This window comes from Hibiscus syriacus, unplaced genomic scaffold, assembly GCF_006381635.1.
Source record: "Hibiscus syriacus cultivar Baekdansim isolate YM2019G1 unplaced genomic scaffold, ASM638163v2 tig00110044_pilon, whole genome shotgun sequence".
NCBI lineage: Eukaryota > Viridiplantae > Streptophyta > Magnoliopsida > Malvales > Malvaceae > Hibiscus > Hibiscus syriacus.
Window position 1 is genome coordinate 305554 of NW_024062574.1, and position 16006 is coordinate 321559.

The 16006-nt window shown below is 33.5% G+C and overlaps 2 protein-coding genes across 3 annotated transcripts; one reads left to right on the forward strand and one right to left on the reverse strand.

Annotated features, from left to right (window-relative positions):
- Positions 1-519: 519 nt before the first annotated feature.
- LOC120213706 lies at positions 520-6706 on the forward strand. 2 transcript variants are annotated; one of them, XM_039211768.1, is made up of 16 exons: positions 520-1024; positions 1588-1638; positions 1721-1951; positions 2370-2468; positions 2563-2618; positions 2897-3008; positions 3555-3734; positions 3837-4100; positions 4468-4668; positions 4749-4949; positions 5029-5154; positions 5229-5531; positions 5630-5728; positions 5816-6087; positions 6181-6213; positions 6519-6706. In XM_039211768.1, coding segments are annotated over exons 1-16 (2352 nt in total). In that variant the 5' UTR covers positions 520-901; the 3' UTR covers positions 6520-6706. The 2 variants fall into 2 exon arrangements, with proteins under 2 accessions (XP_039067699.1, XP_039067698.1); XM_039211767.1 differs by having other exon boundaries at positions 525-1024; positions 2557-2618.
- Positions 6707-7699: 993 nt separating this feature from the next.
- LOC120213707 (polyadenylate-binding protein-interacting protein 10-like) lies at positions 7700-10364 on the reverse strand. The gene is made up of 10 exons (XM_039211769.1): positions 9964-10364; positions 9746-9862; positions 9290-9334; positions 9113-9185; positions 8913-9025; positions 8758-8817; positions 8613-8660; positions 8222-8290; positions 8029-8090; positions 7700-7941 (listed from the first exon to the last, which is right to left on the reverse strand). The coding sequence occupies exons 1-10, from the start codon at positions 10288-10290 to the stop codon at positions 7884-7886; spliced, it is 972 nt and encodes a 323-aa protein (XP_039067700.1). The 5' UTR covers positions 10291-10364; the 3' UTR covers positions 7700-7883.
- Positions 10365-16006: the final 5642 nt, after the last annotated feature.

The following is a 16006-nucleotide window of genomic DNA, read 5'->3' on the forward strand; positions in this document are numbered from 1 at the left end:
TGTTTGCAGCTCTGCTAACGGATTTTTTTTCCTTCGTCATATTAATCAATTTGCTGAGAGATTTTTTTTACGATAAATACATATGCATTAATATCATAAAATTTTTGTATGGTGTGTACAAATAAAATTTTAAATGGGCACGAGTGATAATATAAATAATTAATAAAAAAAATTCGAATCAAAGATGATATTTGTCACTATCAACTATTATAATTGTGCCTTTCCTTGTTAAAATTTAAGTTGTAAGATTAGATTAAAAGATTATTAAATTCTAATAGTAATATAAATTTAAAAAAACTTAAGAATAAAATTAAAAATTGTATTGAATTTAAAGATTAAATGTTAATTTATTTATAAACAAAAGTTAAAACCTTGGTCGAAATTTCAAGAGCAATGGATTACTTCGGCCAATAATTTCAAGGCTCAAGGGCCTGGGCCTCCTTCACGGCGTTTACATTTTGGAAGCTTTTAGTCAAAATGATCTTGACTAGACCAGTGACGTGGAAGACACGCGCCACCGGGAAAGCGTGATGGAATCATAATGTTGTGGATGAAGTTGCTGTATAAATGGCGGGAGGCTAGGATGGGTCGAGATTTCACGATGGCACAACCATCTTTCCCTCTCGTAATTGGCGTTTAAAACTTAAAAATCACAATCTCAATCTCAAACCTATCCAAAAAAACCCTCCAATCCTTGAACCCTAACCCAGCGCCCCCCATTTTTGTTATCTCTTTTGCCCTATTACCTCCTCCTAAATTTCTTCAGTTCTAGGGTTTTGGTTTATTTCATCGTCGGAAAACATTTATTTCTTTATTTTCCTTCTTTCCACTGTTTTCGTGTCTGCTCTTTTGCAGATAGAGAAAGTGGGAGAGTTGGAGCATTGTGAGACTTTCTGATCCAATGGAGGTAGCTGCTAGTGTTGCCGCCGGACGGAGTGGTTCGCTGCCGATGACATCACCTTCTCGGAAGGAGTGGCGTGCCGTTTCCGAACTTCAAGTGGTTCAGAACCCGGGGGGTGAAGTGGTGATTTACATCTAACCATGACAACTTTTGCTTTCCGTTTTATCTGGTTTTTGAGAAAAAGTTTGAAATGCGAATAAATTCTGTTTCGAATATGAAATTCCCAATTGTCTTGAGAATAGAAAAAAGGACAGTACCATCACTAATTTAATTTAACAACTAGTATTTGGTATTCTCCACTGTTCCCTATGAGCTAAAAAATAGGGTTTATCTTTTCTTTTTTCCTAATCTTTTAGGATTAATTTGTTTATGTCCTTTGATTATTCATCATTAACAGGTACTTATTTTACCTTTTTTGTTTAAGTTTTTCATTAATATAATTTATTTAGCTCACTTTGGTGTCAAGTTGTGGTTCATTGGGTGTTAAATAATTCAGAATCTGAATTTGGTTTAAACTGTTTTAAGTGTTTCCTTCACCCCAAGAGTGGGAAATGTCAAGCCGTGAAGGGCAGGATTGAGCATCAAGTTAATGCTGATTAAGCTGTGAAAGATTATAATTGTTATTATTATTAGTAGGCAGTTGGTGTTGACTGTTTGTTTTATTCAGATTTATTGCATTATTGCAGGATCTGGAAAGATCAAAATTGGAACAATCACGTAAGAGAAAAATATACCTGGTAAGTTTCATGGTACTAAAAACAAAATCCATTTTGAGAACAATGAAATTTAAACAATGGTTGAAACCTTATCGATATGCAGCATGGAAGAGAGTCTACTGATGCGGACTTCATTTCTATTACGGTTGATGGAAGTTTGGATGATGACATATTGCAGCAGCGGATTCACAATGTTACTAAACAGAGAGAAGATCTCCAACAGACGGAGGTTGAACTCCAAGCTCAAGCAATTGCAAGACCAAGGATCCTGGATATGCAGAGCAGGTGTGATGCTAAAATCAAGGCCCATGTCACTGCCACTGCTAAGCTTGAGGTTTGACTTTAGAGTGTGATTTGTAGTATTATTGTCAGAACTTCAACTTTATGAGAAAAGAAAAATTTAAAGTTTTATACGCATCTATAATTTTTTATATGATCTTTAATTTATAGAAAGGAGAAAAAATTAATTAAGTTTCATGTGTAAGATATAAACATTAAGAAACTTGTGTCATGTATTGACTGTCAAAATGAGTGAATGTGTAAAATCTGTCTTTTTTCTGGAGTTGAATACAAGATCTATCATTATTTTATTTTGAAATCACGTATTCAATATAGCATGTTTGAAACGGTCTTTAAAACACTGATTTGATTCATTGACTCTTGAAATGGTACCAAGCATGCTACATGTAAATTCTACACAGTTGCTGTCGTTTTGCCCCTTTCAACCTGTATTTTGGCTTTATTTGTGTTAGGAGAAAATCCACGAAAGTGAAACTACCATAAATGAATTGAAAAGGAAAATGGAAGAGAAAGATAGAGAACTACATGCCATCAAAGTAGAAAGAGAAGAGGTTGTTCATTCTGCTTTTGGATGTTCTCTTCTTCTTTCAAAACAGGGGTCTTTTCTGTCATGTATAAATTAATGCTCCTTGATTAAAGTGGCAGGCCTGGGCAAAGGAAGACCTTCTCAGAGAGCAAAATAAGGAGTTGGCAACCTTCAGGTTTGTGTTTGCCTTTTGGATCTTCTTTATTTGCTGTAAACATAAACCTTAAAGCAGTACCATTGATGTGAATGATTTATTTATATTCCAGTTTCCATGACACCAACACCACTGAAAGTTTCTAAACTTTTATATTAGCTTATATTTGTCTCTGAACAATATCTCCTAGTAATTAGCAACCTCTGTTATCAGTGACTTTTTTTAATATATTAAAACTAGCTTCTGAGGTTTGAATGTTCTGAAATTGAGATGGGTTCCTGCTCTTTTTCTTTTGGCAGAAGAGAACATGATCATTCAGAAGCTGAGAGAGCTCAACACCTGAAACAGATTCATGATCTTCAAGAACACATTCAAGAGAAAGAGAGGCAGGTTACTGAGCTGCAGGAACAGGTACATATATTTGCATGATTTTAATGTACATTTTCTTAATTTTCAATCCCGGAGGTTAAGGTGTGAATATTCTGCTTCACTGAGAAGTAGAACAAGCAACCCTAAATAACAATTATTATTGACTGTAGCAGTCTTGATTGTATTAAGTAAAAGTTCTCAATATCAAGAATGTCAATTATCAAAATCTGATCTAATTTCCAAACATAGTAGACCTACCATACACCTCGGGTTTAAGTCCATGAGAAAGTAAATCGTACCTAACCCAAATAAAGACTAACAAAATAAACCAAAAAGTAAGTTCACTAATAATTTAAATCCTGTTTATTAAATTTACATCTAAAATAGATATTCTTCCTGGACTTGGCAGAATCTTCTCTGTCATCCCCCTGATTGAAAAGAACTCTATACTGAAGAGAACAAATTTCAATATTTATTGTCATGCAACTTAATTTACCAGAATGGTATTTTTCTGTTGAAAATGGAACTCATACTACAATTTCAATCAACTGTATTATTGTTTGCCCTAATGGTAGTTTTCTTCTTCAGCATAGGTTTGCTCAGGAAACCCTTCTTTATAAGGATGAACAATTGAGGGAGGCTCAGACTTGGATTTCTCGTGTCCAGGAGATGGATGCTTTACAGTCAAATACAAATCACTCCTTACAGGCTGAACTGCGAGAACGTACAGAGCAGTATAACCAACTCTGGCATGGCTGTCAGAGACAGGTTGATGAGCTTTTTAGTTTCTTGTTTGCACTTCCCTTGAATAAATAGATTTGATGTAATTTTCTGTGAATTTAGATTGACCCTTTTCCTGGTTTGTTTTAGTTTGCAGAGATAGAGAGACTTCATTTACATACAATACATCAGCTTCAATTTGAGCTGGCTGCTACAAGAAAGAGGAACAGTTCTTACACTGATGAATCACATGTATCCCTAGCAAAACCAGAACATTTATCTCAGTTTGGTAAAAGTAATGGGAACCAACTGGGTTCTAATGAAAGTGATTCAACAAATAATGCTTGGGCCATTTCAAATGGTGCTTCAGACAGTGTTCAATCATTTACTTCAGATGGTAATGTGCCAACTGAGGTAGGACTGCTGGTGTTTCTGATGTGGTATTGCGTAGATTGTGTTTCAATCAGCGATTTAATATTTATAAAATTCTATATAGTGATTATTGCAGTATGCTTTTCTTCATATGGTAAGTACTTCTTTGGAAAAAATATCATATAGCAGAATCTTTAGTTTTACTAAAGTTGTGGGTATCTACTTCCTTCCCTTCCTCTTTGTACAGTCCATCTTGCATTGGTTTGAGATTGTGCTAATCTCATTTTAGAAATTCTTAGTTGTAAAGTTTGGAGCTCTTTGATAAATAGCATTTTTTTTTCATTTTGTCTTGTTTATAACACTTTCTATTAGGTTTCTGTTCCACTTATATGATTGTTTTTATTATCAGAATAATGATGGCCATATTCCGGTTGTTCCAATTGCTCCATCATCTCTACTTGGGATGCCTTCATACCTCCCACCTGGGCAGGTGACTGCTCTGCATTCATTTGTAATGCATCAACAGGGTTTTCCCCATTCTGTGGCATCTCATGATGGACAATACTCAATGCCAACAATTTTGTCCAATCAACAGTGGCAGAACCAACAAGTATTGTCAAACCAATGCTTCCTCAATTTTTCCCCTGGGTTTCTTTGTTATATATAAAGATTTTTCATCATATTTTTCAGATTTCACCAGAAGCTTTCCCGCTCGCTGCTCAGAATCAACTTCCACCATCCCAAACTGATCAAAGCTTTGGGAGGTCAGACTTGAAATATGAATATGAAATGTCTGTCAATGAACAAGCTGTTAGTCCAGACCATCTTGATCACATTAACCAAGAGCCGGAGCTCAATTCTGTGATATCTTCATCTGCTGTGAAACCACAGGTTCTTTGAATCGAGAAGTTTCCATTCACAATGCGTAGTATTGTCAGCATTTGCTCTTGTAACTTGCCCCTTTTTGCAGGTCCTTGATTCAGGTAAATCAAGTTATGTTATGGACCCCCAAACTGAGCCAAGTTTGGAGCAGGTTTCCTCACAATTTCATGATGCATTGACGTTAGCCACTCGGGAACAGAGCTCTGAATCCAAGGTTTGTTAGTTTGACTACTCCTTTGGTGGTTGGATATCTCGGATCTAATCACTATTTAAATTTGAACCGGACAGGAACTGAATATTCTGAACATGAATAATCATGTGGTGGAGGACCAAGTTCTGTCAGCAGAAGAAGCAAGTACTGCTGCCAGCCCTTCTCCTCCTGATAGTTGGGTGCACTCTGTTAATTTCAATGGAACAACAACCAGCAATGGTGTTAATGCTATTTTGCCTGAAAAGTCAGTTTCAACTGGGCAGACTAATATCTTGAAATCGGCTAAGCCTTCAGAGACTGCTCTGCTTGATGAAAGATCATTGTTGGCATGTATAGTTCGCACAGTTCCAATTGGTGGCAGCATTCGGATCAGCTCAACGGTTAGTTGATCTGCAATTAAGTTTTATTTAAAATCAACTTAGCTCCTGTGTTATTAAACCCTACAAATGGGGTTTTGACTTGGATCAATCAATTGCAGCTGCCAAATAGGCTGGGGAAAATGCTTGCACCGTTGCACTGGCATGATTACAAGAAAAAGTACGGAAAGTTGGATGACTTTGTAGCTAGCCACCCTAAGGTTTGTTTCTTGCAACCTTTTACTTGTTGTTGGCCTGGGGGTTATATTTTCTGAAGGTTTCATAATGTGATTGCTATGTGATTTCAGTTATTTGTTATTGAGGGTGATTATATTCGGCTTCAAGAGGGAGCACAAGAGATGATAGCAGCCACTGCTGCTGTTGCTAAAGTTGCTGCGGCTGCTGAAGCATCATCTTCAAACTCCTTTTTGCCTTCTGTTGCTGTTACACCAATTGCACAGCCTAATCGGCTAAACAAGGCGCTTCGACCAAGTGATCCCAACCATCTGACTAGTGTTGAAAGCAAGGCTTCTGGATATGGAAGGTCTAATTCAAATGTCGTTGGAAAACATCATGGCAGGTATGTAAAATCCAGCAAATAGCTAAAGGTCATTTATTAGCAGATTCTTTATGGCTCAAGCCTATTGAGTTTGATCGTCTTGTAATGTGACAGGACAACTGGGGCTGCGTTATCTTCAAGAAGATAGTGAGTGCATTTACCTCAATTGTCCGCTATTGTTTAATCATTGTGTTATACGTGCATTCCTATTCTACTATTGCACTTTCACCCTATGTTGCTCTGCCTCTTCATTTTGATTGAATTACTGGCGTCTGACACTGATGTCCAATTCATATCTAGAGACAGAGTATGAATATATCATCCTAGAAGGAATTGAACACACCTATATCCAACATTCCCACTCGAGTCTAAATAACTTAGCTTTCACCGGCGATTCTAATTTTGTAAATCACCATTTAACTAAATAATGAAGTGTATTTTCGTTCTGGCAGGATATTTGTATGCCGAACTGCAAAATTCAGCTGTGGATCATGCATGATGGAGATTGCAAGCTTTTTGGGGTATTATTTTGTAGAAGTGCATCTCCTGATCTCTAGACACAAGCTTTACTACTATTTAAACTGTTTTAAGCCTTTTGGCACTCCATTGTTTAAATATCACTATTCTACTGCCTGTTTTACCATGCTCCAAGCTGCAGATCTGATTTTTCTGCTTAAACTGTGTCGCTCCAACGTATTTTTTTCTTGTCAAATATTCATATCTGACCTTTTATGTTTGACTCATTTGAAATTTGGTATGAGCATCAAATTTTGGATATGGGTTTCATTAGTTACCTATAGAGTTTATTTAAATTGTGATTAACCCAAGTATAAATCTAGTAAAATCTTAGACACAACTTGTTTGGTACACTTAACAATATCTGTATTCGAAGTTATGGTTGCTAGTCGTGAAAGAAGCACACTGGGCGGGCGTGCTTCGACCATGTCTCTGGGGCACAGTTGAATGTAGATATCATGAACGTGAGGTGCAGGATACCAGGCCGAGAAACCTGGGCAACCACCCTCCCCCTATGCGCCAATCGCTAGCGCATCCAGGGGCCCGGCACCTAGCTCAGCTGGAGAGGCCTAAATTAAATGCTTGTTATACCATGACTCCATTCACATGAAAAATTATGAGATTACAAGTTAATATAAGAGTAAAGTTGTAGTTCGGCCCAATAAATTAAACTTCAATTTTGGTTTTATACTTTGTAGTGCAAATCTTTGACCGAGAGTTTTTGGAAGTTTTCTAAATAAAGCAGTTAGGATTCTTTAAAATTAGGTTTCATGCAAGTTTTTTATCCTATTTTAAATTAGGCCCTTAAAGTTTTTTATCCTCTTTTAATTCCTAGAAGCATAGGTTTTAGTGCAAAAGTTGGTACGCGTTAGTTTGTCTTTTCTATTAAAATTAAGGGCCAACTATTGAAATGCTCGTTTTCATTTTATAAATATTCGTTTTTCCCCACCGGTTTAAAAGATTTGTAGATCATTTACGTTATTGATTAATAATATTTTGAATATTGTATTATTAAATATTTTTAAATTAAAAATAATTCATTTTATTGACGTGTCATATCATCAAATTAACTACATTTATTATTTCATTAATCAAAATGTAATCAATGCACTGTAATATGCCAACATAAACTAGTACATTCATGTCTTTAAAATCACATACAACTCTATAAGTTAAAACAAAGCAACAATGCACTTAAACCACTGTAAGTAACACCAACTCCGAGAGTATCAACCGACGTGTGTGTGTATACATCTATGGGTGGTTGATCAGTCTTGGAGAAAGAAACAAGCAAGGATGATTCAGTGTGTTGCAGGGTGAGGAGCACGGCGGCGAATTGGTGTCTTTGACGTAGCTACCCTGCATATGTAACAGGCAAATAATCCAATAAAATTATGGAATAATTTGGATTTTACGAACCGGAAAACTGCTGGCACACAAACTAACCTTATTGGAAATAATCCCAGAATTGCACCACTGCAGTTGAGAGCTGCAATGGCACTCGCAGCCTGCAAACAGTGAAAATAGAACATAAAACTCTGGCAACCAAATTCCGGCAGCTTCAGTAAATTGATAATTTGATCTATACCAAAAACTGGATATTGCAACCGGTAAACAAAGTCAGCAAATGAGCAAATACCGTAGTGAACTCGATAAAAGCACTGTTGGTTGGATGATTAGAGTCTTTCAGTAGCCTCAAGCGTTGAACCTGACATAAAGATCAGCAAATGTTCAGTACCAACTCATTAAGTTTAACAAGAGGAATATCTCCACCGGAGCTCGAACTGTCAGTTCCAATGATGAGGATATTTGTCACTAAGTAGGGATAGGTTCTATAGAGGATAAGGTGAGAAAACTCCGTTTACTGACTACATAGGATGCAAACTGATGGATAAGAAAATCACATGCCTAAAGGTGTAAATAATGGTATGAAAATGCTAGAACTTGACGAGACGATGGTGGTTGATTCGAATGGTTTCGAGTAAGATATGTTTGCCCGAAAAAACGAGCTTGAGTGGGAAAGAACAAACCTTTCCACACAAAAATTCGAAGAAGAGCTTGACACCAGTTTTAGTAACCTGTATCAGTTGAACAAACAAGCCAAGAATCATCGTTCCAGTTATGTCCATCACACATGCACTCAATAAAAAATAACATACATCAGACAGAAACTACCTTCTTGTGTATGTTTGTACAGTAAACAGTCCTCAAACACATCTCTCGCTCGACCTCCGACTGGGAAGCATAAAAACAATCAAAGATGAGTAACTTAAAACAAAACCAGATAGAACAGTGAATGAAATTTGTTCATCATATTCATTGATCTTTACGTTGGGCAAATATGTTGGATTAACAGGTGCGATTGCAGTCTTGGAAGGCAGCACTTTCAAAGGGTAAAACCCAAGAATTGTTCCGGACAAATTCAAAGCAGCCTTTGCATCATCTGCAAAAACATCGAATTTGAATCATCGATGCTGTAGAACGAGGGAAGATATGAATGGTTATCAGATTCATAAGATGTCTGTAATACCTTCATTATAGAACTCGACGAAGGCGAACCGGAGAGCTGAAATATGATCACTACATATGCGACAATCAACGATCTATGGATCGAAACAAGAATGAAGTTAATCTTAGGAATGATCCAACACTATTAAGTTTGATAAACTGAAAATTTAGCATTAAATTTGGGGGGGGGGGATAATACCGGTCCACAACTCAGAAAGAGACCAGCAAGAAGCTCCTCAGTAACCTATATAATATGCATTATCAATCAGAAAGATATCACTAAATACAGGTTTTTTTCCTGTCCTTTTCATACCGTAGATGATTTGGAGGATCATATCCGCAAACCCGCAGTCCGGTTCAATAAAAATGAAAAGTCGGAACAACATAGATCGTACCAATTCACAAACAAAATAAAACAGGTGCATGTCCAACCTGGACATATCAAGTTTTTCTAAGCTTTTAATGCATGGTGCAAATATGCATTGAATAGGAAGATTTCAAAAAAAAAAAAACCCGAAGTTTTTCATGTATTTGAAGATTCCTTTTAAGATTATATCTCGAAATTCATATTCAAACATAACTTTAACACGAGTAATTTCAATAAAAATGAAAGTAAAACCAAGGGGGGGAAACAGAATTGTGAAAACATATTCACCTGATGATCAAAACCAGTAACATAAACAGTGTTCCTAATTGCATCATCTTCCTGAATAATGTCAGTTTTCTTGTTCAACATTCTCTTCCCCTGACTACGCTTATCATTGCTCTTCTTCTGAGTGAAAAAGAACAAGAGAAGATAAATAAAAACAACCGAATATAACTTTATATAGATTCATAGAATCAAATGGGATTTGCCCAGAAAGTAAAATATACCTTTCCATTTCCAGAAAATCGATTCTCTTTAAGATTCTGATTATTAGGAATGGAAGGGGGTCTGAATTCCTCAGCCGTGGGGTTGAGCTTAGACAACATCTCTGCCAAATCACTCATTTCCTTCTTCAAAATTTCACCATTTCCCCCATTTTCGACGCTGCTAAGCTCAATAAGCATTTTCTGTTTATTCTTCTCAGCCGAACCGCCATTGTCATTGCCGTTAACAGCTGCTGCTGGTTTTTCTTCTTCGGACTTAACTTCCGAAGTGTTCTCCGCATTTCGACCCGATGACCTGATTTTCGCCCCGGAATTATCAGCGACCGTCATTATCAAATGCTCTTCAGACTCCTCTGTAAACAAAGAAATGCAAATCAATGGGCGAAAAACAGACTACAAGGCTTTGTTTTTGGCTAGTGTTTTATGTTCCTGTGTATACCCGTATAAATACTGTGTTCATGGCTGTATCAAAGGATACGGCCATCCTTTCAACGTGATTAAATTTAATTTATTTATTTAATAAGTCTGATTTATATATAAAAAATTATTGAGTTTAATAAAACATGTTACATACTAATCTGTACGTAACTAATCTACTGACATTATTTGCATTATTTAAATTCATGTTGTCTTTCATTCTTAGTTAACTTATTTCACTATATACCAATAGTAATAAGTTGGTCTAATAGAACGAGTGTATTAGATTATTTAAGTAAAATTAAAGGTTTAAATTATATTATTTATTAATAAAATAAATTGGATTTAGATGATCACTCTCCTTTACGGTATTCGATTTTAATTATTTATTAATAAATCGAACACGGATTACTATATAGAAAAAAACTTATTTCCCTATATTTAATAGTAACCATAAAATGATGTTTAATAGACGAGATATGCAACCAATAAAGTATTTTAAAAATAATACATTAAATATGTTTGTAATTTTCTCCAAAATCTATTTTTTTTCTAAGTGTTGTGTTGTTCGTCTTTTCTGTTTTTATTTTTTTTATCATTGTCTATACTAATTTTAATATTATTGTCAAATGATATTATTTTTTATTATCTTTTTATTTTCTTATATCGTATCTTTATTTTTTTTAATAAGTTTGTTTGTGTAACGTATTTTTTTTATCTTTTGACATATTTTCGATCGTTTGATTGTTATTTTTATTTATTTTTTTAAGTTTTGATTTGATATTATTATATTGATTTTCTCTATTTTTGACACTCATATTGAATTTAGATACTCGATTTGTGTTTGTTAATAGCTTTCCACGTCGTCCGATTTTGATTTGTGATTTATTGATAATCTTTCAATAGTTTGATCTACTTTTGTAGTTCGTTTATCGACATGATCATATTTATTTTGTCCGAGCGCTAGATCACACAAAAACTAACCACCTAAATCACACAAAGAAAAAAGAAATAAAATATTGAAAAACCTAACCAAAAAGCTAGAACAAAATAAATATACGAATAAATCTGACTACATCAGCAAACGAATCATAAAAGAGGTTGAAACTACTGAAAGACCATTGACGAATCGCAAATCAAAGTCGTTCGATGTAAGAAAACTATCTACTAATACAAAATGCGTATATAAATCAATATGATGGTCCAAAGCAAGGAAAATCAACATGATAACAAATAAGTGTTATCTTGATCAGTCATGATTATGTCACTAAAACAAAATAAATATCACTAAGACAAAGATAAATGTGTCACAAAAATATAATTATTCTTATTAAAAACTAAAAATATAAAAAAAAATAATCAGATATCAACAATCTATATTAAAACTGCTGTTTCTATCGTATAAAGAAAATCAAGAAAAATAAATTGATTTAATATATTAAAAAGAAAAAAGAGAAAAAAATGATTTGATATGGAAAAGTCATTGTCGGCCACGTGTCCATCGTGCCATCACGTGTTTTGTTTTCTTTAATCATAACTGTCAGAACAGCTGCGAAAATGTCAGAATAATGTTATTCTATGAGTAAAAACACGTTGGAAATATTCCAATTGCACCTGTTTTTATTATCATTTAATTCAAAATAATCACTTGCTGACGAGGCCTTTTGGGGTTTTAGGATAAGGATGAGTACGAGGAACGACAATCTTAATATACAGTTAAAAAATATTATCAGTTTTATTATTGTTTAAATAAAAAATTACTTTAAACATTATTATTTTTACGAGTTTTTTAACAAAATCGATAAAGCGTTATTGGTTTTGTTATTTTTTTATACCGATTTTGTTACTGTTTGACTCTTTATCAAAAATATTAAAAAATATTGATGTTTTAGGTAAAAGTAATAATGTTTTAGTTAATTTTTTTATCAATTTTGTTATTTAAATAATAACAAAATCGATAACACATTTTTTTAATTATATATTAAATGTGTCATATTATAGAATTTCTCGAGTTGGATGATGTGGTCCTAATATATTTTCCAATGGGAAAAATATTTTTAATTTATATAATTGTAAAATGCGATTAAAATGATTTAGAATTTTATATAATTAGGAATATTTATAGATTGGGTAAGGTCGGATTATTAATTTATCTGATCTTGATTTGAGTACTATACTCTTCCACTTAATTCAATATAAGATCAGAAAGGTTTTACTCGTTTTGAATGTGACCTTATTTCTAAGGATAAAACTCAACTCTTATTCGATCTGATAAAAATAACATCGTCGTTAAGATTTAATATGACGATGAGATTTAAGATTTAATCTTTCCTTTAGTCATTTAAGTAGCATAAATTTTCTTTAGTTTTATCGTCAAATGTGATGATGACATGTATTATCAACATTGTGATTAAATTTTGTCCGATTAATAACTGAACTAAGATAAAAATAATGTTTCTCCTAGAAAAAAATAGTATAATGATCAAAATAAGAAGAAATAAATAAATTGGTGACTATTAGGGTAATTTATGCTAAAAGTTTTTGTTTTTTTTACAAAATGTAAGTTTATGTTAAGGGTGGCTGTATTAATCCAATGACAATACATACTTAAGATTAATTGAAATTTATTTAGGAATTTACATATTATCTACCATCAATGACTGTGATAGAATTTGAACTTAATTTTAAAAACTCGAATTCTTAAATTATAACCAATAGTACTAACTCTCGTTATTTTAGTCGGTGGATGGAACGATTTCCACACTTGTCTCAAGAATAATATTGTTGGTGGAATTTTACTGACATGATTTATTTTATTAAATGATATTTTCTAAATGTTGATTTAATATTTTTTTATTAATTAAGTATAAAGTAATATATATTTAAAAATAATTCTCAATAATTTAATATTAAAAATTTACATTTTTGATATTTATAATACACTAAATCAATACTTTAGAGAATAATAATAATTTTAAAATTTTCATATAATATATGTTTTCCTTCTAATAAAATAAATTTAAGATTTGCTTTGAGAGGCCTTTCATTGTTTTTATCCTTTCATAGGATTTGATCGGTTTGAATAATTTTTATATTATTTATCATATTTGATAAAATATTTTTTTTAAATTTTATTATAAAATAAAATAGTTTATACGACATGATTTAAATATCATAAAATGAATCCATAAAGTGGTCTCAATGATAAAAAATAATATTATTTTTAAAAGTTTTGGGTTCAAGCAATTGAATTTGTCGAGTGTATGCACACATTGTCAATAGATTAAAAAAGTTTTGAACAAATATTTTATTATAATCACTCAAAACTAGGGATGGTCATGAGACCCTATAACACCCTAGATCAGTACGACACGCAGTCGACCGGTTTAAGGTGCTACACGGAACCACCGAAGTGGTTGGCTAACTTTTTCTTACTTTCTTTAAATATAAAACAACTATAATATAAACTAAAGAATAAATAAAATATTTACACTGAGGAGCTCCAAATTAAAATATTTATTCTTTACAAAAATAATGCAAACCACTCTACCGAAAACTACGACTCAACTGGATAATAAAGTTTACAATTATACATGCCCTTTTAAAAAATGTTGAGATATAATCTGAATCTGCACTGGCCTGAACTGGGTTTTGGTTTATCTATTACTGGATCTACAGACCTGCCCACAGAAACAATCAGAATGTTGAGATAACTAGCTCAACGACACACTAATAGCCGAAACATACTAATTGCATATCAATGAAAGGCTATATATCAAGTCTACTGACCTAATCTGCTTAGTGAATATCCTTGTGATACTCACTCTATATGCTAATGTAGACATCCTGGTGCAACTGAGGGATTACTGCACCTCGGAGCTCACATACCCCTTTAGTCTACTGAGATATGACCCCTAGAATTCTGCATCGTACATTATATCTCTGACTAATCCACCCCTTGCGAGTGTCAGGCCTCAACCTTAGTTAGTCAATTTTAAGGGCCTTGCGCCCTACCTAAGGATATATCCAGACTGCATCTATACTTTCAACTCCACTAGCTTTTCTAAAGGAACTCGGGTGTCCAAATTATTTCCCAAGCATCAAATAAGGTTAGTCTTATTTTTCCCTAATTATTTGGTTTCTACGTTTGAATTAACATTAATATTGTTCCACTTGTAGTCTTATTTGATGATATAAAGAAATGTTGGGTACCTCGTGTCTAAATTCCTCAAAAACTGACCTTTTTGCCCAAATCAGACTGAAAGTATCGATACTATCCCTGGAGTACCAATACTACTACTAAAGTTTTGATACTTTATATAAGTATGGATATTTTTTATCCCTATGTTCTGGCAAGTTTCGATACTTGCCTGGGAGTTTCGAAACTATTCCTAAAATAACGATACTCTTGTAAGAGTATCGATATTCCTACCCAGAAAACCCGCATTTTGTTTGGAATGATGAACAAGTATCGATAATATCCATATAGTATTGATACTCCACCTGCAGAAAACACATTTTCACTCGAAAATCTTATATTCATCTAACCCAAAGACCTTGGTGAGGTCCCCAAACGTTCTTAAAGTCTTATGTGATTAAATATAACATAAATAAGGCTTAGAAACATGCTAAAATCATTAAACATAAATCTACCATGGAAAGCTAATAAACATGTTCATACTCAACTTTCAAGCTAAATTTCTTTCTAATGATCCTACAACTGGTATGGAAAAACAAATAGTGTATTACATGAATTATTTGGATCCTAGAACACTTCTTGAATCAACTAGAGATCCACTCTTCCTTTTCCCATGGCTTGAACTCTCTCTTCAACCTCTTTAACTAATCAAGGTATAAAAAATGGATTACGTAACTAGGTGTAAAGCTTAAATACACTCCCTACAACTCAAACACTCTCCTAAAATAACTTAAAACAATTCTTAAAAACCCATTTCATAAATCTTAAACAAAACTTATTATTAAGAGCTTGAAATGAAAATTGAGAGTAGAATAATAAGACTCTTACCTTGGTGGATTTAAACTAAGCTTGAAATTCCTTAAAACTTGATCTTGGCTAAGTAGAATAAATGAAGAAGAAGAGTTTGGAGAAGAAGAACATGGGAAGATATTTTTGAAAAATGACTCACGTGAAAAATAAGGAAGATAAAAGGTTTTTAACCTTTAAAACAAGTTACGGATAAACTAAACTTGTAGTCCTTTTCCTTCATAACTTATATTAAAAAAATCACTTTCTTTGACTTTTGGGCCAACCTTAAGCCTAATACCTTTTTGAACTGGTCCAACTATCTTAAGAGGCCTAACTGGGTTGACTTACGGGTTTCGGGTTGACTCGAACTTCTGACCTGGATTCTGGGGCATTACAAACTCGAACCCAATCAGGTAGGATTTTTTTTTTTAAAAATGGATTTTTGGGTCGGGATTTTTAAAGTTATGTTCGGGTTGGGTCGGGTTTGGGTCTAGGGTGAAAAATACTCGACCCGAAAAAAATTATAATGTTAATATTTAGGGATAATTGCAATAATGTCCCTCTATATATTATTTTCTTTTAATTAAATCCCTATTTTTATTGAATAAAAATAATATTTTTAATAAATATATTATTTCGGTT

Bases quoted from the DNA above. Each gene is read 5' to 3' on its own strand.
- LOC120213706 (XM_039211767.1), top strand. From the start codon at position 902: ATGGAGGTAGCTGCTAGTGTTGCCGCCGGACGGAGTGGTTCGCTGCCG. The intron at 5,155-5,228 runs GTTTGTTAGTTT...TGAACCGGACAG, and splicing joins AACAGAGCTCTGAATCCAAG to GAACTGAATATTCTGAACAT. The intron at 5,729-5,815 runs GTTTGTTTCTTG...ATGTGATTTCAG, and splicing joins TTGTAGCTAGCCACCCTAAG to TTATTTGTTATTGAGGGTGA.
- LOC120213707 (XM_039211769.1), bottom strand. From the start codon at position 10,290: ATGACGGTCGCTGATAATTCCGGGGCGAAAATCAGGTCATCGGGTCGA. The intron at 9,186-9,289 runs GTATTATCCCCC...TTCGATCCATAG, and splicing joins TCTTTCTGAGTTGTGGACCG to ATCGTTGATTGTCGCATATG. The intron at 9,026-9,112 runs GTATTACAGACA...ATGTTTTTGCAG, and splicing joins CGTCGAGTTCTATAATGAAG to ATGATGCAAAGGCTGCTTTG.